Source organism: Limanda limanda, chromosome 20 (assembly GCF_963576545.1).
Source record: "Limanda limanda chromosome 20, fLimLim1.1, whole genome shotgun sequence".
Classification (NCBI taxonomy): Eukaryota; Metazoa; Chordata; class Actinopteri; order Pleuronectiformes; family Pleuronectidae; genus Limanda; species Limanda limanda.
In genome coordinates this window covers 16761406-16785503 of record NC_083655.1, presented here as the reverse complement: position 1 = coordinate 16785503, position 24098 = coordinate 16761406, and the positions used below count along the sequence as shown (strand labels likewise).

General features: G+C 41.3%; 1 protein-coding gene across 3 annotated transcripts in view; it reads left to right on the top strand.

The window, feature by feature from the left end:
• Positions 1–24098, top strand: part of ccny (cyclin Y) — a 39681-nt gene that overhangs the window by 2392 nt on the left and 13191 nt on the right. The window contains exons 2-8 of one of the 3 annotated variants that reach the window (XM_061094023.1): positions 19497–19571; positions 21059–21079; positions 22761–22795; positions 22938–22961; positions 23521–23523; positions 23595–23695; positions 23841–23876. In XM_061094023.1, coding sequence (XP_060950006.1) covers positions 19497–19571; positions 21059–21079; positions 22761–22795; positions 22938–22961; positions 23521–23523; positions 23595–23695; positions 23841–23876 — 295 coding nt within the window. The remainder of the gene's footprint in view (positions 1–19496; positions 19572–21058; positions 21080–22760; positions 22796–22937; positions 22962–23520; positions 23524–23594; positions 23696–23840; positions 23877–24098) is intronic. The other 2 variants (XM_061094021.1, XM_061094022.1) reach the window with 2 other exon arrangements.

The following is a 24098-nucleotide window of genomic DNA, read 5'->3' as shown; positions in this document are numbered from 1 at the left end:
GACATTTGCTTTACACTCTAGGATCAGATCGTTTGTATTTGCCTGAGAAAAAAAAGGAATTAATTTTTTGAACTCATTTTAGCTCATTAGATACAATCACAAGTGTTTCACAATAGATGCTCTGATCTGTTGTGCATCATTGACCAGGAAAAACATCCAAAATTCCAGTGATTACTGAGGAAATGGGAAGTAGAGGAAGATGGGAGATAATCATCCCAGCATGCCACCACTGACAGGAAATTACCAGCAGCTTGAGAAAATGTGCAGCTTTGGAGAACATGACACACGACAGGAACTAGTCCCGATGCTAGTTGTTGGGGCAAACCCAATTCAAGCCCCGGCACGTCCCCCGGCTTGGCATCGGATCGTCTCAGCGCTCAAAATGAGTCAGGATCATGGCTTTCGCCGCACAGTGCAGAGCACAAGTGGATACAAACAGCTCCCACAGCCCCTCGCGGGGGCGCCACGATGTCGGCCAAAAACAGGTCAAAATGCCATTTGGACTTATGTCTGTCTCCCTTTTCTCTGGCGTGGCAGCTTTCCTCCCACAGCTATATTGCTCAGTGTAAATGATGTGCTCCGAAAAGGGCCAGTCAACCTCGTTGTACTCCTCCCTCTGAGGATTGGGCTCCCTGGAGTGAGTAATCAGGAAAGCCCCCCCCCAGGTCTGAGCTGTGTCTGCTGCAGCCACTCCGTTATTGATGGAGGAGGCTTTGAATGAGTCCAATGTGGGTTGGCCAGTGTGCTGCTTAAGGAAGAGCTGGACATCTCGTACCCATTTTCTGACACTTATTTTGATGTGGTTCGTGGGTAGCACGCGGCTAAGCAAAGTATCCCAGATCCTCCTTGCTCCTGCTCCTCCTGGGGTATGGGGTACACTGTATGATCCCTCCCTGCATGGTTAGGGGCCACACCGGGCTGGTCTCCTAGTTAGAAGTGCCAGGGACACTTCCTCAGGGAGGTGTCCAGAAAGAATCCTACCAAGGTCTCTGAGCCACCTTAACAAGCTCCTCTCGGTGTGAAGAAGCAGCAGTGATCCCAGACACCTTACAAAACTTAGGGAAACTTGGGTTTGGTTTCCTGTATCCAGTATCCACATCCACATATTTCATTCTCAATCATTTCTGTCAGTAAAATTCACTGTATAGCTGCTTTCAGACATATACTGAACTCTGGATAATCTACTTGGATGATGTCCAGAGATTCACTGCTAGCAAGTGAGTGAATTGACGAGGTTTCTAACACGAATGTGAGACTGTAAAACAATTCCATTTCCAGATCGGTTTGAAGCTGCTCATGCCAGAGGGATGCAGTGCTTATTGCAGGTTTAAAATGAACTCTAAATCATATGGGGAAGAAAGAATGTTAACTGCATCATATTTATAGTTTTGTGAATGTATTGTAATATACTGTACATCACATTAAGAATTGTGAATAGACGAGAGTTCAAAAACACCAACAAATCCAAACACAAAGCTGTGGATTCTGTCTCTTACAACAAATGCAACAATGGAAGGAAAGGGAGAGCAAGAACAGGTTTCAAGCTGGTTTTTTAGTGTTTATCCTGCGTAGCTGTTTACGCAAGTCTTAAGGTGTTGACCCTTTGACCCTGTCCCTGGACGTAGAACGGCATTCCACAGTCATATCCTGCGGAGTAACACAGCTCGGTCCAAGCAAACAAGTTACACATTGTGAAGGTCATCACACCCAAGCCTGGCCATAGTAAAGAGCTGGGGAAAACTCAAGTACAGTGTGAACACTAAATAAGAAGCTTTGATATTTTTCTTTTGTTTGGTTCTTTTAGAGATAGTCACCGTGGTGTGGCCATGTAGCTTTTGTGTGTATTTATTTCATTTGATTCAACCGGAACCCACTGCATGGTCCTATTTACATTATGGTGCATGAGTGCTGGTGCTTTTCTTGTGCGTTTACATGTGGACACGTTGACCATGTGATCATAAAGCCTGGAGAACTGCTGACAGTGATGATGACATATGTGCACACAAAACATACGTACACACAAACATACACACACATCTTTCCTCTGAGTAAGAGACTGTCTTTCAAGCGGCGCCGTTCACAAATCAAAAGCGTAATCTGATTTGCCGGAGCAATTCCTCGCTCTCTATACATTTCCCTAGTGTTCCTATGCATCACTCGGTGATAGAGGCTGGAGATTCATGCCTCTTCTGACAGCTAATTTGTCTGTGTTTATTCCCGTTTGTGTTCGGTCTGTCATGTTTTGTGGGTTGTACTTGACAGCATGTATGAGCAGGCCAATACAGGAGCACGGGTCTCTCCGGCACACCGAGGTGAAGCCCATCACTCGCTCCAGACTGCGATAAAGACATGTCGACCGGCTGAAGGGTAGTTAAGTTTTATGGTTGCTATCACAAAGGTTAAGTAATTGATTGCAGAGAGGAGGAAATGATTGGTGAAACACTCGTGCTCTCGCCGGTGGTTTGTGTGCATTGAGCCGATTCCACGGTCAAGATGCTTTCCAGTCTAAATGCATTCAATATAAATGATGCAAATGTAGTTACATAAAACAGAGTCTCTAAATGGGGGCTTTTGAGGTAGTGGAAGTTGTCTGCAGGGATGTGGGTGTAAAGGTTTTTATCATTATGGCTTCTCACTGGAGCTGTCAGGATATTGGATTTGGGGTTTTGTGATCTTGTCTTATTTTAATCTCTTTAGTAATCTCTCTTAATTATGCTCAAAAAAACAATTTTCCCATTACTGTTTTAAATTACCATTTTAATTAATAGTGACATTGAATTAAATTAAATTTGCATCTTCCTCAGACAACACTTGCGACTCAACATGAGCACATTCAGCTGATACAGAAATGCAGCAGAGGAAATCACAGACAGAACGTGTGAGTTTCTAAGTCTGCTTGATTTTCATTTAGAAAAGATTTTCGGCTCGTAACTCCAAGCAGATGGACCGTCAACGGGAGAGAGCGAGAGCGCTGCGAGCCACTCACAGATGTTTCTGTGTTTCTCAGTCTAACACTCACAAAGACAGAGAGAGAATTTTGTGCGATCATGTGTTGTGGAGGCCTAGCTTTGATGAGAGGGCTAAATGGAGGTGATGGGATGTATCGGTTGCATTTCTTCAAAAATATTATGTTTTTCTATCTTTTCCAGGATTACCAACCCGAGCTCAAACATGATATCAATAACTCAAGTTTTAAATAATTAGATATTTTTCAATCCCGGGCCACTCACACCTCTCACAACACAAAATGTCTCCTTACACCTTTTCTAAAACATTTCAAACAGCTCTGCATGTGCTTGAATCAATCACATGTATATAATGAAAGAAAGATGTGGGAAAATCATTTCCACAGTTCTCCATCATCAACACATTTTCACTGGAGCAGCTTACCAAGTCTTTGCCTTTTTTAATCTGAGTTTTGACTCAAGGTTAACAGCGTTATCTGATCTAATTTGGATAATAAAAGGCTGCCTGAAATCCTATCTGGCAGTAGAGGACATAGAGGATGTTTAAAACAATAGAAGAGTAACATTAGAGGACTAGATCATCAGCGATTACTCTACGTATTAACATTTACATGTACAGTATCTGATCTTACTCAATAAATTAGGTTCAGTGGCGCTGCAGCTCTCAGAAGCAAGAGAAACAGCTGAGCTATTTTTAGCCTAATTTGATCAAAGAACGATCGGAGACCATTTTTACACAACGGCTCTAAGTAAAGGTGAAGTCTCACAAATAGGAGGAAAGGGAAAAGGACGTGGAAGACAGCACAGATGGCTCCCTCACTCTGTTTGGGTTTTACTTAACGTAGACATCTGTAAATGAGCATTTGCTCCAGGCCCAGCGTTTGTCTCAGTCTCATCAGTGTTAAAGTTAGTTATTTCTGGTGCACACCGTGAGACACACACACACACACACACACACACACACACACACACACACACACACACACACACACACACACACACACACACACACACGCACATACACAAACCCACATATTGATGAGTCTTGCTCGCAGGCTAATTGAAATCTGGACATGGATTATTCATGCCTGGTTGATGAGCCTGGGGAGTCTCTGAACTAGGAATTCCAGACGAGTTGACCTAGATGTCGGGTGTATGATACTATCATGTTTTGATTGTTGATGAGGTGAAAAATACTCATCACTCAGTCTGGAGTCTTTATGTCCTAGATCTAGATTTGTACATTGAAATTCACATTTAACTGATTATTTTTCCCTTTCTCTTGCGTCACAGCCAGGTTTAATTTTGAAAATGGAACGAAATACAAATAACTATTATTAAATCCTACTTGCTAGAGCCATAATCCACATTTTGAGCAGATACACTATGATAACATGAATAATGTAAAATATCTGATCTATGAAGAACATGAATAACCATGTGTTAATCCTGTTAAATTATGCAAAGACTAAATGAATATATTCACATGTGCAGTTGTAATAGTCTTAAAGGGAAGTCCTTTTGTGTTCAGTCTGAATGTTGATTCAAATTTGTATTTAAAGATTTAAATACAACATTTTGCCAAACAGTGGTGGGTACTTTTGCAATATTCTTACACATCCTCCACATATGGTACTTATTTTATTGAACTCAGCCAGGAGGGGCAGCTCCTCAGAATACTTCAGAAAACCCCGGACTGCAATTTAATGAGCTGGGCAGCCTATTACACATCTTTGGTGTCAGCAGATAATTTGGCCTTTTCATCTTTAAGGCACTGGCTCAGAGTCAGATGAAGCCCATGTCCTCGGAACATGTTCTGTCAGGATCTCACCCTGTAACATTGGCAAGTTCTGTATTTATCATAATTGTGACAATTTTAATTGTTTAATCAATTTCATTCAATCAATTCTTTTCAAATACATTTTAAATGGATTTAATTACTATTTAAATTTACATAAAACAAGCTTTTTGAAATACAACACGCCAAAGATGAAACCAACCTTTTTGGCCTCTGACGTCTTACAAATTACAGATTTACAAATGGATTGTAGGATTTAGAAAAGCTCAAATCTGTATTGACATCAACCCTTTAGTATTCAGTTTTTATGATTACACCAGTCTGATACTTTGCTGATGGGTATTGGTCAGTGGTGGTGAGTCATTGTTTCCTCGCTTTCATGAAATTCAGGGTTTCCCTTCTCCGTTACTTTCATTCAGTCCTGGCAGGCTGCTGACTCATGGAAGCAAACATTTTGAACTTGGGGAAAAAGAGCACATCAGAATGGTAACAAGAATCAGCAGATGAACAAAGGTCCCTGGTGACAAAAAGTGAGATTAGTTCATTGCACTTAGAGAGCACAGAGACTTCTGCCAAGACATATACTAGATTTCAGAGGAAAATAATGAAATTCATTGCACATGATGGAGATCTGGTCCAAAATGTAATAGTTTTTTTCCTGGGCCTTGTCTCATCCCTCCATAAAGTTCAAGTTCCATGCAGATTGTTTCTGTACTTTTTGGTGACAAATAAACACAAACAGGTGAGATCATGTCCTCCTTGGCAGAGGCAAAAAGACTGTGGTAAGCGTCTTTGGTTTATAATTTTTTTACAGACGATTTGACAGATGCATTAAGCATACCCATGGAAAACAACTATGCCAATTCCACAAAAAATAAATGTTTGAGTGCTTTTTAAAGTCGGTTTCTGCTAATAATCATGGCATCAATATTGATTTGTACAACAGATAAAAGGTTTAGCTGAGTCTTAGATCTTTCTCAGACTCTAACTGCAGTGGAATAACAGTCAGTGTAGTTGCATCTCGTTCATTGGGTTATCTGTGCAGGTGTATGAAATCCGTGGATAGTGGGTTAAAGAAAAAATAGAAAGCTGTTGTCAGACCCTGCTTTTTTCAGAAATTTCAGACTTGTAAAAATCTGGCAGCTGACCTGTATAACCACAGTACATAAGTGAGTATCACTGCTGGAGAAGCAGCAGTGTAAGTGCCTTCGTCGAATACAAAATGCCAGTAGATGTTAAGAAATTGAATTATTACTGTCAATTCTACAACCTACAACCCTCTGCGTTAAAAATAAGAGACAAACTGGAAGCTTGCTCTCGGCTGCCAACCCATTATATTTGTAATAATACGGCTCGACTCGGCCCACGCTTGGGAAGATGGAGCTGCCACCCACAAATTACCTGCTAGCAAGTTCTCACAGTGGCCCTGTCTCTGGAGAAATTCACATTGTAATGGACTTCTGCCATCCTGATTAAGAGATGTGAGGAAGCCTCTGGATCGCTGATCGAAAATAGTCATTAAAATAAAAGAGTTGTCTCTGTGTGGAAGAAATGTCAAGAATCCATTCACTTTCAGTATAACTGAGGTGGAACGCCATCCAAACGTCCTATAGCCAGTTTGTGCTGTAAAAATCTTAGCTTGTGTCAAACGGATCCTTCTTGTTGGGAGTATAGTGAGGAGAAGGTGGGTGTAGTCATAACTGTGGCTGATCACTAGAGTTCACTCATTCAAGTTAAAAAGTTGACTGTCTATATTTGCATTGAAATGTTGGAACTTTTCTGGGCTTATGCCAGAGTTAATTAAAAAAGCCTTTCACATTATCATAAATGCATTTCATGAACATGAGAGGGTCACTTTATATCCTCAAATGAACTAAACGTTGACATTGTGAAGATGGGTAGTACAGTCTTTTAAAAGCAAATGCTGGATGAGTGTGTTGAATGTCAACATTTGCGAGGGCTCTTGAGCCAAAGACTTGTTAAAACAGTTGATGTCCAGCCATGTCCCCATGGAGCTATTAATAGGTGTTTTTGAAGTCGGTCTTGATAGTTCTCTGGTACTAAAGGGAGTTTGAAAAGAGGTTTGCCCTTCATGCCTGGGCTGTTTACTTTGGTCAAGATGCTGTTTGAGGGGATTTGAGAAGATTTCTGCAGTAAGGGATCAGTTCATCTTTATGTTTTCTTTACGACATTACGTTTACATTTGATCCATTAATTTTGATTTGCAATGGAATTTAAGCAGCAGAATAAAGACTTCTGTGTGGGCTGCATCTCCCAACACTGAACATTGATTGGTTTGTAGATGATTGTGCATCTGATGTCCCTGTGTTGTCATTTGTTTCTGAAAATTTTGTTATTGAAGTGCACAGAAAAAAAGCAGTCATTGCATTTGACTGAATGAAGGAAATGAAATGAACCGGTTCACTTTGTTAGTTTTGTTTCCACTGTTTCGGTATTACTACCAGCAAAATGAAGGTTAAATCATTATATTGTTGGAGGTGACCAAGCAATCTTGTCAGCCACTTCAACTTCTTTTTATTCTTGTAACGTTTTATGCTATGTCAACTTCCTGCACTTGAAAGTCAGAAATATCCAAAAATGTGTTTTCACACTCTGAACATTCGTCAGTTTGATGCGAACTGACACCACGTCTTTTGTCTGGACCAAATTTTGGTCTTTTGGTCCGGACTGTGGATCAAGGCATCTTTCACTCTTTTGATTCCAGGGTAGGTGCGAAAGCCCCCTTGTCTTCAACTTGTTCGCAGTGTTTCTTGTAAGCTTGGGGGGAAAAAACAGGAAATGACTGAATGCCCATGGTTGAGAGTTGATTTCATTTGTGCTGTTGGATGGCATAATTGGAAATCAGCTTACATAATGCAGTCTGTCTATTTGCTTGCTGAAGTGGTGCTTATCAGTCACACGCATTGGGAATTGGACTCGATGGCAATTAGATGTAGTGTTCGGGAGCTCAAGAGATCATCTGAGTGCAGCTGTCAGCGCTTCGCTTGCGTTACTGGAAAATGTGTAATGCAAAATGGGAGAGATAATTTGTCACGATTTAAGCGGAAGGGACAGAAACACCGAAATTCTATAGAGGATCATGAAGTTTGCAGGGTTGATCTTTGTGACCATATTTGACCTAATGTTTGCAATTCACTGCTGGGATTCAAGAAGAGATTTGCATTTATTACCGTATACCCATTTTTTTCCAAGAAAGAGCATTGGCCTTTTCCCAAAGTCCTTGGGGATCAAATCAGAATCAAGTCACAGATGGTTTGTTGAATCTAATGTTCAACTATAAAGCTCACAGATGGCGTTATGTTGTCCCTATGTCTTTCATACACTACATTGCCTACACTGCAAGCAAATGTTGTGCTAACCAAATTGAAAGCCAACTGCTTGAGCCTGGAACTAGCAGTCGGGGTAACAGTGATGGTGAAACTAGTAATACTATCTTTATCAATCCTATGTTTTCCACAGTTATTCTGGAGGCACCATCGTTATAATAAACAAGACCCAGTGGGTGTTGATAGGGTTTATTCGCCCTAAACTTAAACTCTTCAACTAATCTGACAGCACATTAAGTCAGATAGGTTTATGTCCTTTTAGATTCATAATTGTCCATAATCAGCAACAGGATCAGTCAGTCATCTTCTTGCGTCAAACAGGATGTCACAGTGACAAAATGTGTGTTATTTCTAAATACTTCCTGTGTCTCAACAAACTCTAAAGTTACATCTCACTCAAGAAAATTTACATTGCTGAGTTCCATACTGACTCGAGGCCCTTTTCAGAAGTGTGAACACACCCAAGACCTATTGAGGACCCACATTTGAGAGCCGAGCACACAGACCTCATTCTGAGGTGGTGTGGGACTCATTTGGCCATATTCTTTTATCAGTGTGAACTCACAACCTACAAAGCTGACGTCCTTTGATCTGCAACTGTTTCATAATTAACTGAGAGCATTTTTTCAACGTTTATTTGTGACCACTGCTACAATGTTACAACAACACTAACCAATACGTATTGATTTAAAAACATACTTGTTCAAAAATGTCTAGAAGTGATTTCATCATAGAGCTGCACACAGTGTAATGATTCATTCATCCTCTCCAGGCTCTACTTTCTTTTTCCCTCCCTCTCTCACATACACTAACAAACCCATTGACAAAGGACCCGTCTGTTATCCTGAAAAAAACATTATTTGGTACATGCTTATTTGCATATAGATTGGTGACACAATGTCCCATTGCTAGCAGTCAATGGAGACATCTCCACATCTGGAGGTGGAGACGCATTCTAATGCCGGGTGTGAACTAACGCATGTAAAGCTGTCCACTTGTGATCAGATCACTGGCACGTTAATACCCGTCTGAACAGGGCCGGAGAGGAGGCGGTAAGAGAGAGCTTCACGTGTCTGTTCTCATGACGTGACATCAGCTCCACAGCTGCAGGCGGCTGTTGGGACTTTCTGCATGAGCGGCACCATGTAAATGAAGCAGCACACAGCTTATCCTCCTTCCTCATCCATTACACTGTGACCTAAAGAGTCAATTCATTCACAAAGGAGACCCTCTACAGGACACTGTTTAGTCTATTGCAATGTAATCTCTTGCTAGTCCACAGTATTTTTAAACCAATTGATCAGTTTTAGAAAATGTAACTGATATATCTTCACTCAGGCAATCCAGAACGGCTAACTGTCTCTATCAGCAGATGCTCTCCTCTAACCGATCTATACTGGCAGCGGTTTTCACATTTAATCTTTAAAGCATTAATTCACGTATAAACACCAACATCTGCTCTGAACCCGCGTGTGGGCTTTCATGTGGGTATTTGCAATCATATATGGCTCTCTCCTATAGATAATCATATGCTTCACACTATGATGTTGTTCATGGTGACGAGTGGAGTCGGGTCTAATTCAGCTAACCGAGCACATAGCCATGTTGTGGTGGTTTGGTGAGCAGGTGTGGAGGTAATTACACGCTGCTGAATGGCTGCTGGAAATTGACCTTGACTCCCGGAATGGCACTGCAGCACCCGGCAGGCGATACGGTCGAAAAAAAAATAGCTTGAGTGGACAGAGTAGTTCAGCTCCATGGTTTGATTCTGTGTTAATATTGTACGGATCACGTGTCATTTGCCCGCTTGTCAAGAAGAATTGATAAAAAGGTGTTGTGCTTTTAATTGTATTTTAAATAACACAATTATAAATCCCTGAGAAATTTTGTCATATTATTCTTATGGTTGGGTTGTGTTGGAAAGACATTTTGTGGGCCTAAGATTTTTGATGTCTGATTTCTGCTAATGAGTCCCACTATTTCATCAAATTCTTGGCATTTTATTTAATTAATCAGCCATTATTTCTTTAGACTGCTTCAAACTGGTCATTGGCTTGCATCAGTGATGGCACACATTGTTATTCTGCTGTGTTTGCCTTTGTTTGGGTGCATTTACGCTTGTGTGCTAATGCTTGCGCATGCCTACATTTGCATGTGGGTATGTGTTGTGTGAAGATGTAAACACAGACAGAGTATGACAGCGCTTGGCACAGATGGCCTTCCTGTCATCCTCGACTCTGTTCACAGCTTGACACCGGATGAACCCCACAGAGAGGGAGGGAGAGAGAAAGAAAGAAAGAGAGATATTAGAAAAGGAGCTGTGAGAAAAGCACTGGGTGGTTCTAGTTTATAATATTTGTGGATCCTTTCTTAAAAGTACTCCATGAACGTGAAGAAATTGGAATTAGTTTTAAGCCCCTTTTCTGCCGGTGCGTGAACAGATTGTAACATAACACATCCTATGTCAGATTTTAATGAGATCTTATGACTATTTTGGTTTGCTTATAACAGCCTGTGGACTGATTTTCTACGTAAAGACTCAGGGCAAAGTTTCCAGGAAAATCCAATCATGTGACGTATATGCTCACACCAGAGTTCTTTGCCTCAGTACGTCTTACCACAACATTACTGTAGCTTACAAGTGGAGCCAGCTGACCTCAACAGAAACAACCAGCTTGCTGTTCAATGCAGACAATACACAAAATCCAAATAAGCATAAAAAAAAACCCAAACAAAAATAAGTTTCACTTTGTGAAGACTGTCTGGCGAAGTGAGAATGTGACAGAGGTGTCAACATCAACCATTGCTGGAGACTTCAATGCAGTCTGTAGACCTTTTTCAACATTCTCGCAGATCCAGATCAAGATCTAGTACATTGTTTGCAGTTTTGCACAACCACAGTGCGCTTGTCCAGCTCATAGAAAACTCTTGAAGAAGCTGAATTAAACGAATTAACCCTAACCCCAAAGCTGTATTTCCAGTGAGGTATTATTGAGTATCTAGCTGTTGTGAGTTTTATTTTGTTATAAACAGTGTGCATCTGTATTTAAAATATGAATACTCTCTTCAATCTTCGTAATCCTTCAAAAATGGAGAAATATGTTAAGCAGTTCTTCTTTACTGTTAGCTCTGTCTGTGCACAGGCCCTGACACCAGAGCAGTGCAGACGTTTAACTGAGTAAATCAACATATTTACTGTAACAGGTGGTGAATCTCTTTACAATGCAGTTTAAACCATGTCACTGCATCATAGAACACAATCAAACTCAAACAATTAGTACAGGGTAGCGTATAATCAGGTGGGAGAGGCAGTTGAGAGATAGAGCAAGAGAAAGAAAGCAAAACACAGCGAGCCCTGCTGTCTGTCTTCATCTTTGATGGGCTTGCCTCCACCATCTGAATCGTTTCAAGCCTGCGTTGCCTAGTTACAGGGAGCAGAGGATGCAAGGATGGGAGGAGAGAGAGAGAGACAGAAAGAGAGAGGGAGGGTTGGTTTATCGTTCTCATTAGTGTGCAGAGTAAACGAGTCCCTGTCCCTGAACTGTTCAACACCTCACATGACTGCCTAACCTCCGTGTCTTACTACTGTGCTCTCTTTGAACAACGGTTGTAAAATCCATATGTGAGATATGATATGACGGGTGGTCGTGTTTGGACTAGAGGCAGTGGACTAGGGGCAATGTTTCTGCTCTGCTCTTCACTGAGTTTTCAGTATTGTATCATTATGTATCCCTGTTTTTTTTAACCAACATCAGATCGCGTCAACCATCATCTGATGATGAATTCTCTGGGGGCTACTGCCAATATTTCGGGGCTTCCATGTAGACTCCACCTTCTCTTTGCCGTAAACTGTTTGCAGCCCGACTGGCGATACAATGTTTCACTTTGATCTGACCAACATTTTTATTTGCTTTCTGGCCCAATTCCTGGTAACATTGCAAATATTATACCTGTGTCACAGTGAGGTGTTGGCATTCTGACCTTAGCATTTTGGCTCAAAGTACACTTTAGCTTTACAGTGCCACAAGCATGGATGTATAGGCTCTTTATCTTTTCAGGACATACAATATGTACTAAAGCTGAAGGTGTAAGGTCTGACTTTTATCGTATTGATTTCTCCCAAAGAGAACAGACCCACAGTTTTCAAGCACATTCATGAAAGAACGACAGAATTACCCGCTGCTGAAGTGACCTAATGTGGAAGTGGAAGGAAACGTTTTTAGCTCAGTCCCAACTTGACTGGCAGGTCTTCTGTGTCTCTTTCAGTCTGTTGTATTTTTACCCTTCTCACCAGTGTATTTCACTGCCACTCTAATGCCTGAACTAAACAGCATTTTCAAACAAGCACGGAGATACAAGAAAACAAGATTGTCCTTGGCAATTTATTTATTGCTTGTTAGTCATTTAAGCACCGACTGACTTCTGATTGTACTTAAATATTATAATCTTTCACTTGTTAGTGCTGCTGTCATTCTCACAGTTATTATTAATAAGATTGTTCCATCCACACGTATCTCTACTATAATTGCCATTATAACAACTAGTATGGCACTTCTTAATATAACAGTAACATAACTTTATGGTCTCTCTTCCCTCCTCTTCTTTCTACCCCTCTCTCCTCCTCTCTCCCCATCTTCTCTCCTCTGAATACATGCAGTTCAGTCAGATTCTGTTTCCTCCTGTTGTTTTTTTTCTCCACTTCCCCCAAGTGTTAAAATCATTGTGGGAACAATTGGGTTTCTTTTTATAATCTTGATATCGACCTCACCATGTAAGTGCCCTGAGATTATGTATACTATGAGTTGGGTGAGTTTCATTAAAGTAAAGAAAATGGGATTATGTTTTCTGTGGATTTCAGGTGAAATCTTTCTCAGCTCATTCCCCTCCATCTTCTTGTCCCTGTCGGCTTTTCCGTGATGAGAGCTCAGCTCTTTTTCTCTGCGTCTGCATCTCTGCACAGGGTTTGGCCCACGTCTGCAATTGATGATAAAAGCTCAGTTGTGGTTCAAGTTGCAAGGGAGAGTTATGATTGTGCTGCTGTGGGTCAGAATGAGTGAAAATTATAGGTTTATTTGGTTCCGATTCATTCGGTTTTGCCCATTAGTCACATAACAGTATATTAAGCCAGAATTTTAAATGACTTATTCAGTTTGTGGTCCGGATATAAGTGATAAAGCTTGTTTCAATTTATATCGTTCGTCAGTACTGAGAGGAATTCGTGATCAATCAGTCAATTCCCAAGCCTGCCAACCTGTATCCATTTGGCATCAATGAATGCAGGTATGATTTTTCAGCCTAACTTTAAACAAAACTGATGACACTCTGTGAGTGTGTCTAATTGAGCAGGACTCCAGTATAGGAGTCTCACCTTCTACTAAATACAATTCAATACAATATAAAATACAAGCAAATAATCAACAAATTATTTGACAACAATAATCGTTAATTGCAGCCCTACTTATCACATAGGTAAGTACAGATGTAAAAACAGCAGCCGCATCATAAGCTGCTTTTAGACGGATACTGATTCTCTGCACTTTCTCTGGAGGAGGTGCATGTGTGAACGCAAAAGAGAGCCTTCAGATCATCTGAAGACTTTCTCCACCTAGCCCTGTAGTATCAAGTCAGCAGAAAGACCTATGTACGCGCAATGCTGGATATCCACCGCTGGAGTGGGTGGAATGGGGTTGATGCTGCTTCTAACCCACGACAGATGTAAAAAACAAATCACCGGGTGAAAAAGCAGAGCCATACACGTAGAAGACGTAAAGAGAGTTTGTGGTGATGAGAGCCGACAACGGTGTTGATGTGAGCTGTAAACAAAATCAGGTGATCACCGCAGCGGAATGAATTTGTTACTTTCCTGCCTCTGCCTGCTCTCACCCGGTGGCTCCAATTCTCGCCTGAATAATGTGGAGGATTTGTTGCTATTGCGAAAGCATCTGTGCAGAGCACCTCTTGCTGTGTTGAGCAAGTGTGAAAGGAAAACTGCGGATAAAGTCAGGACCCATTTCTCCGGACTTTATCCACTGGAAATGTCTGAAAACGGCAAAGTGACACAGCGTTAAATGCCATAACACAGATAACACATTGCTAGAAAGGTGCCTAGTTAATCCCACAGCAGGAGCTCATAATTTCACACTGTCCATATCCCTGCTGTATTCTGCAAAGTGGTTTTCTGTCCAATGAGAGAGACACTTAACTGTATTCACCTTCCCCACACATTCACACTCTACCCTTTATTCACTTTATTCACTCAGAGTTCCCACTGTGTTTGTTAACGGCGTTGTCCCCTATCCACACACACACACATGCACACGCACACACGCACATACAACACGGGACTGTTATCAGAGCCAGCTCACAATATCATGTGGTGCAGAGGTCGCAAAGTTCACACTGTGATACGTATGAGACGACAACTGTTTAGCTTTGATGCTCACAGCTGCTCTCAAGAGGCCGATTTTACACCAGAGAGCCGATGGATGAGATTCAAGGTGAGATCAAGAGAGAGTACAACGCTGGCCAAAGGGTCCCAGAGCTTCAATCCTTCAAGGTAGATCAAATCAAATTTATTTGTATAGTCCATATTCACAAATCACACTTTGTCTTATAGGGCTTAACAAGGTGCGACATCCTCTGCCCTTAACCATCAACAACAGTAAAAAACATAGACACCTCAGAGATGGCCACGTGTGAGGGATCCCTCTCCCTGGACATAAGTGCAATAGATGCCACATGGAACTGAAAACATCAGCAAAATAACAGCATTTACAACATTGATTAGAAGAAAAAAGGTAAGATTCTCATACAACCTGAGGACGGCTTTGCTTTGCTCGGCCTCATGCGCCGACCTCTCCGTAGAAATCTTGGTAACAGACACAACAGTTTGATCTAATGCAACACGACATTCCTTTTTAATTGATCTATTTTCAAACACAAACTACATCTTGCGCTCTTTTCACAAGATGCACTGTGTGCTCCTTGTCCGTGTGGGTGTGTTGCTTGATAGCATGCTGTTGACAGCAGGGCCGTGCCATGCTGTGCCATCTGGATGCCCCCCCCACCTCTCTCCCTGCAGCAGGGCAGCCAAAAATCAGCAATAGGCCTTCCTGTCTGGGCTGATGTTGAAATCTGAGGGAACCCTCATAACAGGGCCCGAGTGCAGGCAGGCAGCGTGCCAGCTAACCGCTAACCATGCCAATACAGATGTCATTGTTCCCAATGTAACCAGCAGCAACATGGAGGGTGTCGGTTTCCTCTGCAGGTGGATGCAGCTTGTTGTGGGGAATGTTCCAGGGGGTTGTGGTTGAGACACAGGTTCCCCCTGAACAACAAGATACTGACTGATGTGTTGGACCTGAGCAATAAACGATAAACAATTATACGTTAGTAGTGAATATAAATGTCATTTCTTGACCATGAATTAGAAGTAACTGTAGGCTAAAGATCCAGTAGACGTTAAATGCCAGGAACCTTTTTTTATATCTTTTATGATTCCTAAAATTTCAGTGCATTGTATCTCAAATATGCTGTCATTTTAAAACTAAAATTAAGAATGGCTGGCCCAGTTTTGACTTGAGTGTTAACATCTGTCCTGAGTGATCCGATCACAGTTGGCCAGCGCTAAGTGCAAACGCACCTTAACGTGCTGAACGCACCCAACGTGTTGAGAGATCCGATCATTCAAACCACATTGGGAGTTGGTCTTGGATGTGTGTGGCCCCGATTTTTAGCTGTGTAATCACAAATGTGTCCTGGGCCACACATGAAGCATTTTGAAGAACTGGTCAATAATTGTGTTATTGTGCCGTTTTCGACAGGACAATGTCCAGATGATAGATTTCCATTATTTGCAATGAATTTGAATGGGCCACGAGCTTGCATAAGGGAAACAGTTAGAAGACGAAGAGTAATGACGTGTAGCTGCTCTTGATTTTGTCCTTCATCTTTCCACATAATAGGTGTGTTCTGCTGGGGAAGTCTGTCTTAAATCTATACACACTGACCTAATCCCTCCCCTCTTTGTTTAGCCTACCTCCCTAACAATGTGTAACCGCCACCCCCTGCTTCGCTTCCTCTCCGCTTCCTGAAATGCAGGAAGTTGGGTGCTTGCGTCTCCCCCAGGTTGGAGAAAGGGAGAGAAAACAGGGGAGGTTGGAACTTCACAGGAGGTAACTGACGAGAGCTGTGGTGAGGGACACACCCTGGGTCCGTGGACAGTCGGCTTCCTTCCTTTAAAAGAAAACGTTACGTCATCTGTGATTAAGAAAGCAAAGATACTTTCAGCGTTAAGCAGTAATTTGTGACTAATGTTTGTGTTAGTTAGAGTGTGAATGCATCACTAGGAGTGATGGATGTAGTGGAGCAGTGTGCAACATCATTAAACCACCGTCAGTTCTCCTTAGCTGCTCTTTGCTTGTTCCCACACACCCATCTTTTATTCAGCACCGTGTGGCCCTTCCTCCCACATCATGGTACAGTGTACATGTGTGTGCGTGTGTGTGTTGTGTGCGTATCCTTTGAGGCTCTTCAAGTGTCTCTCCAACACAAAAGACAGTAGTTCAAAAGAGTTCAGACACAATGGCGATGGCTTGCATGCGTAACCAGCAATGTGTTTTAAGAGACTCTAATTTTCCCCAGTGTCTGCCCATCCCATGCTCTCATCTCCAGTATTCTTTTCTCATATTAGTGTTAGGGTATTGGGGATCCTAATATACCGAGAATAAAGTTAAAATTCACCTGAATGAAATTGGAATACTACAAGAAAAAAGGAGAAATTACAAAAATTAAGGTAGTCAATCTCTTCCCCTCCTTTTTTCCTTTTCTCATTTCTATCCGTTCCCGCCCTGTCAGTCACACTTCAGAACCATCAGTCTCATCACTTTTCTCCTCTCTCGCCCTGGTTAGCTCCTCATTGCCAGCCCGTCTCTTTTCTTTTGTCTCTTTCTCTCTATTAGTGTTACTGGGTGTTGGTCCTGTCTGACCCTTCCGGTCTCAATGACATCATCCAAGACACCAGGAAGCTGCTGACGGGGTCCACATCCCACCCTGCTCGTGCACATTGTCTTTTGGTTTAGTTTTCTTTGTGCCCGCAATATTACATCCGGGCATTATCATAACTTTTGTTCCTGGGTTTGTAGATTTTAGAAGTTAAGTTAATGCTTAACCCAGATGGAAACAGAGTAACAATCTTAACCTTAAGTCAATAAATGTTTTCTCTCAGGCTGCTCAGGATATTAAATCAACTGACCTGACCACCATAAAATCCAAGTTATCTGGTAGGGATAATACCAGTCCAGTGTTCAAACAACTGAGGCCCTGTTTCACTATCCACAGATATGAATGTGATGTCTTTAGGCTACAAAAACCTCCTAAATACACCACTTTTCTTGTTTATATCAGTAAATATAAAAACTCGTGCTTGAACATGATTTGTCCTGTGGGGATTAACCGGGGCAAAGAAATGGGGCATAAAACTTACGCTGATACATTCAGTGGTTTTGCATCGCTGCCATCTGCCTGGTGACATTACTGTAGCTCCCTCCGGTTTGGTATTAACATGTCATCCGACAGGGGGGAGGGTGGTGTGTGTTCAGGATTTCATCATTTAGATTAGCCTGTACAGGTTTTCTATTCATTTTCCATTCACACACTAGCACTGGAATGAGTCATTTATTGATAAATTGATCGTCATAACATGAACATGATTTTTTTTAAACTTTTTCTTAGGCCAAATTATGACGTGACTAAACAAAGAAAACAAAACGAGAATAAATGAACTGATATTGCCAATAATTATTAGTGTCAGCTCTCGAACAAATTTTCACGTCATTAAATATCTGTTAGCCATGTCACACGTGTCAAACTTGCAAACAAAGCTGTGCTTATCTGTCCAGTACAATAAAGAAAGTGAATGTTCTAACTTCAAGGGCCTTGATTAGTGTTTAATGCAGATGATTATCTGTAACCTACGGATACATAAATGTTATTCAACAAATATGTACTGTAAATTTCACAGATATTTTAGTTTTCATTTCATTTTCATGTTTGATCCTGTTATAATATCTCCACTTTCGACTTTAGGGCAAAAACGTCCATATTCAAACACATGTGATGTAGCTAGCGACAGGGGCGAAGAAGCTTAGTGCTCTGCTGCTGAAGACAGGGAAGGTAGTCCTGGTGTCTACAAGGCAGATACTGGGAAAAACAGTGTGTACATAGGCGACTGCTAAACTGCTGTAGGACTCAAGCTGTCAAATTTTCAGAACGGTCACATGTCCGCTGCTATAAAAACCCCTTTGTCGCTCGTTATATTGCTTTGACACGGTCTGAATTATTTTCAAGCGGCAGCTTTAATGATGCGGGGAGCTGGGTTTGCACTGAACTCTTTTTTTTCCTTGTCCCACTTATGTTAGTGTAATTCCAGATGTTAGTGGGACATGACTCTGGTGGTGCCGTTTCAGATGAGTCAGCATGTTTGATGTGCTACCAGCTACATGTCTGATAGCAGCTGTGCAATGTACTGTGCTTTGGTACGATCCACTCGTCTTTGTCCATCGTCATTATAGTGAGTGTTCCCACACAGACCTGAATGATGAGAGAGTTTCACACTCCTGATGGTCTGCGGTCACTATGACCACAAGCAGACAGCACATCATGTCCCTCGCTAAAGTTGTCATTCGGAAATGAGACACACACAAATAATTCCGTTTGGCTGCATTTGTTTGTTACATGTGCGTACCAAACCCGAAAGGGTCCTACCATAAATTGTCAGTTCAGATACATGTACCGTTACACCCCGAGTACAGGGCAAAAAAAACACAACCTACAGTGGAAGCCCCTTGTGTTATGGAGTACCTGGATATACAAACATGCTGCCAGAAGGCGTCATGTATGCTCAAAGAACCTGCTCGTGATTTGTTGCAGTTTCAGCAGCTTGTGTCTTATCCCCGGTTTGATGCTAGGTGGTATATGTGTGTTTATATGTGTGAAGTGCAGTGATCTAAAACAAATCTATACCTTTCTGCTGCGTTTGTTTAGGGCATCGATTTACAATCAGCCATTTACACAGCGCTGGTGCAGCAAACTGTTGGCCGACAGATTGTTTTTCCATCCCAGTCTATTACAAAAGAGGTAGTCGCCCCCTGAAGCCAGTCCCACGATTTCAGCCTCAGAAAGAAAGGTGTCAGTCCACATGTGTATTGGTTAGAGCCTTCGACAGCACAGCTCCCACTCATCTGCTGCCGCTATAGAAAGTTCATGAATGAGCAACTCAACAAACTACTATTTACACAGAATGCTGTTTGCAAATCAGTTTGGAATGGATCTATAATTTGAGAGCTGCCTGTGAGACTTAAATTATCTTCCCTCTTCTTTTTCCAGATCTGCCGATGGAGTATAATCCCTCAGATCATCCCCGGGCCAGTACCATCTTCCTCAGCAAGTCACAAACTGATGGTGAGTTCTGCTCCATTTTGTCTGCACCTTGTGTTTCCTCAAATCTCTGAACATTTCTTCACTCCTCGGCTTAGGAAGGCATTTAGTGGTATGTTTAGTATGAGGAGGAAAGTCAGATTTCACAGTCCTTGAAAGTGCCACGGGACTGGAATTACTTCACCGGAGAGGAGGGCTGAACACAGTGAACACGCAGGTTATTGGTGATCAGGTTGAAAGCAAATTTTCTACCAGGCATAAACATGACCTGCTCCGACCTGATGTGTGTGGTCTAGTCTGACTAATAGGAATTTTTTTGGGACGATGCCAGTTCCAATATCAGGGAATAAAACATTTCTGATGCTGATATAGATGGCAATACACTTACATGCACATCAAATGCAAGACTCTAATGTGACGGAGGCTTTAATGACCATAATAAAACTGCATTTAGCTGTAGATTAATGAGGGATTCCTATCATGAGTCATTCACACCTCTTTCTATTGGCCTTCTGTTTTGGAGGATTCAATTCCTGTTGCCCTCTGATGACTGTATGAATGAAGAATCTGAGGAATGTGTTGCGCAGTTTTCAAGGACTGTGACATTACGTGTGTCTCATTCAGAGTTAACATCTTGATGAAATGACAAGCAGGAACTGGTCTGTTAGAGAATGTGTAAACAAGGTTAGGGATTATCATGCAAACTGTCAAATCAATTCCACAAAGTTTTCAACTGATTAAATCATTTACATATAAATGATGCACACACAGTTCAGCTAATTCCATTAAAAGTGCCCCGTGCCTTCCATCATCTATGTTTTTAATGAATTGGCACAGATCCTCAAAGATGTCGCAGATTCCAACTCCACAGTTTGGAAAAAATCTGTAACCAAGTCAGTTCAAGAGATACATGCCTGCTACATCATGGGAAAGCAAGGTTGTTTCATTGATGCTGAGATTGCATAGGTACACAGTGTACCAGCATCCTGTAATCCACCATAGAGGCTGCAGGCAGGCTGCCGTGATAGTTTCCTACCGGCTGCCTCTTCGTCCGATTTTCTGTGACTCAGTGGTTTGGAGTTTTTATCGTTTCATTATTTTACTGTCAGACAGAGAGACTGAGTCTGGAGCCTCCAGACAGACAGTAATATCACCTATCAACTGAAATGTGATGAAGTTGTTCTTTGGGATTACCTCTCAGTGTAGATTGTATCTTTTCAGAGAGGATTAATATTGTTGGAAAAACTGGTTCAGCTGAAGAGTTCTTAGCCTGGAGGCTGATGTATTGATCTGATATTAGAGGATGAGACTCCGTGCTCTTTTATTAGCCTTATCGGGCTGTTGTGTGAATGTCTGCCGGCCTACTTTCCCAACACATTGCACATAAATACCACATACAGGATACCACACAATAGGCTCATTTGTACACTGCAATCCTTATTTCATTGAACTCCTTTTGTGCATCTGTGTCATGAGCCAACGTAGAGACAACTTGGACTTTTGTTTTTCAGTTGCTGTGGCCAACAAAAGAGGTAAGCATGACTGTGTCTGGTCTCAGCAGGCAGGTATATGCTTACTGTGTGTTTGGGCTAACACTTTATGTGTGTCGATCTGTATTGTCATCTGTCAGCAGGATATATAAATATATGTGCCGTCACTGCTGAGCTTCTGGTGTCTTTCAGCGTATGTTTGTGTCTTTGTCCATGCCGGTCCGTGAGTTAAACTATTATTAATGGGGCTGCATGACTTACTTTTCTTGTCATTAGCACTTTTATTACCTGATCGTGAGGGCTATAATTCGTGAATAACGTTGCAATATTAATAAAAGGACAATGTCTTGATTTAATGAGAAAGATTCTTAATGTTTTGAGAACAAAGTTGTGATTAAATGAGAAAAATCTCGTAATATCGCAAGAAAAAGTTCTTAATTTTGCTAGAAAAAAGTCTTAATATTGTGAGAATGAAGTAGTACTTTCATTAGAAAGAAGTCATAATTTAACAAGAAGAATTGTCACAAAGTTACGAGAAAAAGTTGTGATTAAATAAGAGTCATGTTATTGTGAGAATAAGGTTGTAATTTTAAAAGAAAAAAGTCACAATATAACAAGAATGAAGAAAAACTAAAAAAAACACTTCGGAATAAGCATCAAGGAGTAGCAGTGCACTCCCTCTGGTTCTAAAATCTTAAACCAATCTCATTGTTTCCTCAAGTCTATGTGATTCTTTCTTTTAAATAAGACCAGTTTCTGAAACTTGATCATGTGGTGCTGATGTGCCAAAGGATTATGTGTTTCGTTGTGAAACTTTACAAAAGTATAACTTAACAAGATGCTCCACAGGCTGTCTCCTGAATTTTGATTTAGCTGTGGCTTTAGGAAAATCTGCAGCCCTATTTATGATGTAATAGCCGGCTGCTGTTTGCTCGAAAGCAAATCTGCTCATTGGGGGGGGAAAATGCGGGATGTGTGAGTGTGTCTGTCAGTGTGTGTGGGTTTGAGTGTGTTTGTGTGTGTCACAGAGGTGAGAGACAGTCAGTACTGGGATATGAGGTGCCAGACAGCTTACAACATCACTTTTTCCAGTTTGCTTTGCTCCCTTTCCCTCTTGTGTGTTTTCCTGCATCTTAGAGAACACACACACACACACACACACACACACACGCACACACACACACACACACACACACAAACACACACACGTATGCAAATATGGACACACTGCTGACATACAGCTGTGTGTGTTTGCCATATTCAGAATGGCATAAAGCAACACCCAGAGAAGTGAGTTTTGAAAACACTAAATAATCATCAAGTCCATTAAACAGAATTAACAGTGCAATTGACCAGAAATTAATTTAAATACAATTAAAACACTTGCATTAGCACGGCCACAATGCTTGATTTAATTTGGACGTGTTGGCCAAAATGATTAATTCATGAGTTCGCCCTATTTTCCCACATTAAAACACAAATGTATCTGGAGAGAAACCATTTCAGCGTCTCTGAATATATGAAGTGCTACTTGCTGAAATTGCTTTACTTTTGTTTAATGTACTGTAGAATAATTAGAGAAAGGAAAAAAACTGCACAGCCATTATTCTCTTATGAACCTTGGGTAACTGCTGCTCCCTGTCTGTCAGGGTGGTGTACTGCACCGACATTGAGCTACTGGCTCCAGCCCTGACATTTGTCCCTTCGTCTTTTTTCTTTTCAGTCCGAGAAAAACGGAAGAGCCTTTACATCAACCACGTAAGTAGACTCAAGCACACTGGGAAAGTTACTGAAGCTCATTTGAGCAGTGATAAGATCCAACTGATTTCTTGGTTGTCATAAAATTGCTATAATTATGATTATGCTGGTGGTAATTTTGATGTCTTGTATTTTTTGCAAGTTCACACACATTTCGGAGAGCAAGGTAAACTCCTCAGAATAACGTAGCCCTTCTTTCACCATCCCTCCCTCATCCAACCCCACAGATTCCATTTATAGCGTCATGTTTGATAACCTGAAAAGATCTCAGTGTTCGTATGTAGTTAAATGCCATTATTTAAATACAGTGGAATGTAGAATTTAATTCATCCAATAATGGTGAAGTTCATCTTTGCTCATTCCTCCTCAAGATATGCTGTCAGTAAGAATTTTATTTGGAAAGGAATAAGCATTTTTTTCCCTTTTTTTATTTTGAAAAGAAAAAACTAAATTCCTAATGATTTGACAATAACAAGTTCCAAAATAAGGTTTCTGGGACTTTCATATTCAACAACAAATTAATGCTTAATGCAAAAATTGGCACAAATGAGCCAATGAGAAGACAGCTCCTTTGTAAAAACAAGGTTTGGGGTTCTCGAAAGATGCACTCCACCATAAATGCCATTCCTGCATGCAACCATGTGAGATGCTGACGGATGAACGACAGAATTAGTTTGTGATCTTCCAGGTGGCCCACTTTTCATAGCCCTTCTCAGGCGTTTTAGCAGGTCTGAGTGTGACAGAAATAGAGGTTGACACGTTTGTGTGCGCGTGCTGTGTGTTTGTTTGCGAACTCCAGCATAACCAAGGACCTGTGAGACGAAAGTACAGCTCGTGTTCCACCATATTCCTGGACGACAGCACCGTCAGTCAACCCAACCTCAAAAACACCATCAAATGGTAATTTCATCTGACACAGCTTAAACAAACTTGTTGTCTCTTATTGTCTGTAATTTTAATGCCAAATGATTAATTCAAGTGTTGTACCTGACTTTAGTTTAATAAGCATTGTGATGTATTTTTCCTTCTTTTTTTGTCTTTACAGTGTATCCCTTGCAATATACTACCACATAAAGAACAGGTATGATACATGTTTTCATACCTTCGCTAACCAGACAAAGCTAAACCTGAGCAGATGGGAGTTTCCCCTTGTGGCCATTATGTTGAAATGTCAACTTCCTGACTCACTCCATCCCTCTGCAAAAAGAAATGTCGTTGTGTTTAAATGTGTAAAAACAATGGGCCTCATGCAAGAACCACTCATATGCTATTTTTCATGGATTGTGTGCAGTTTGAACATTAT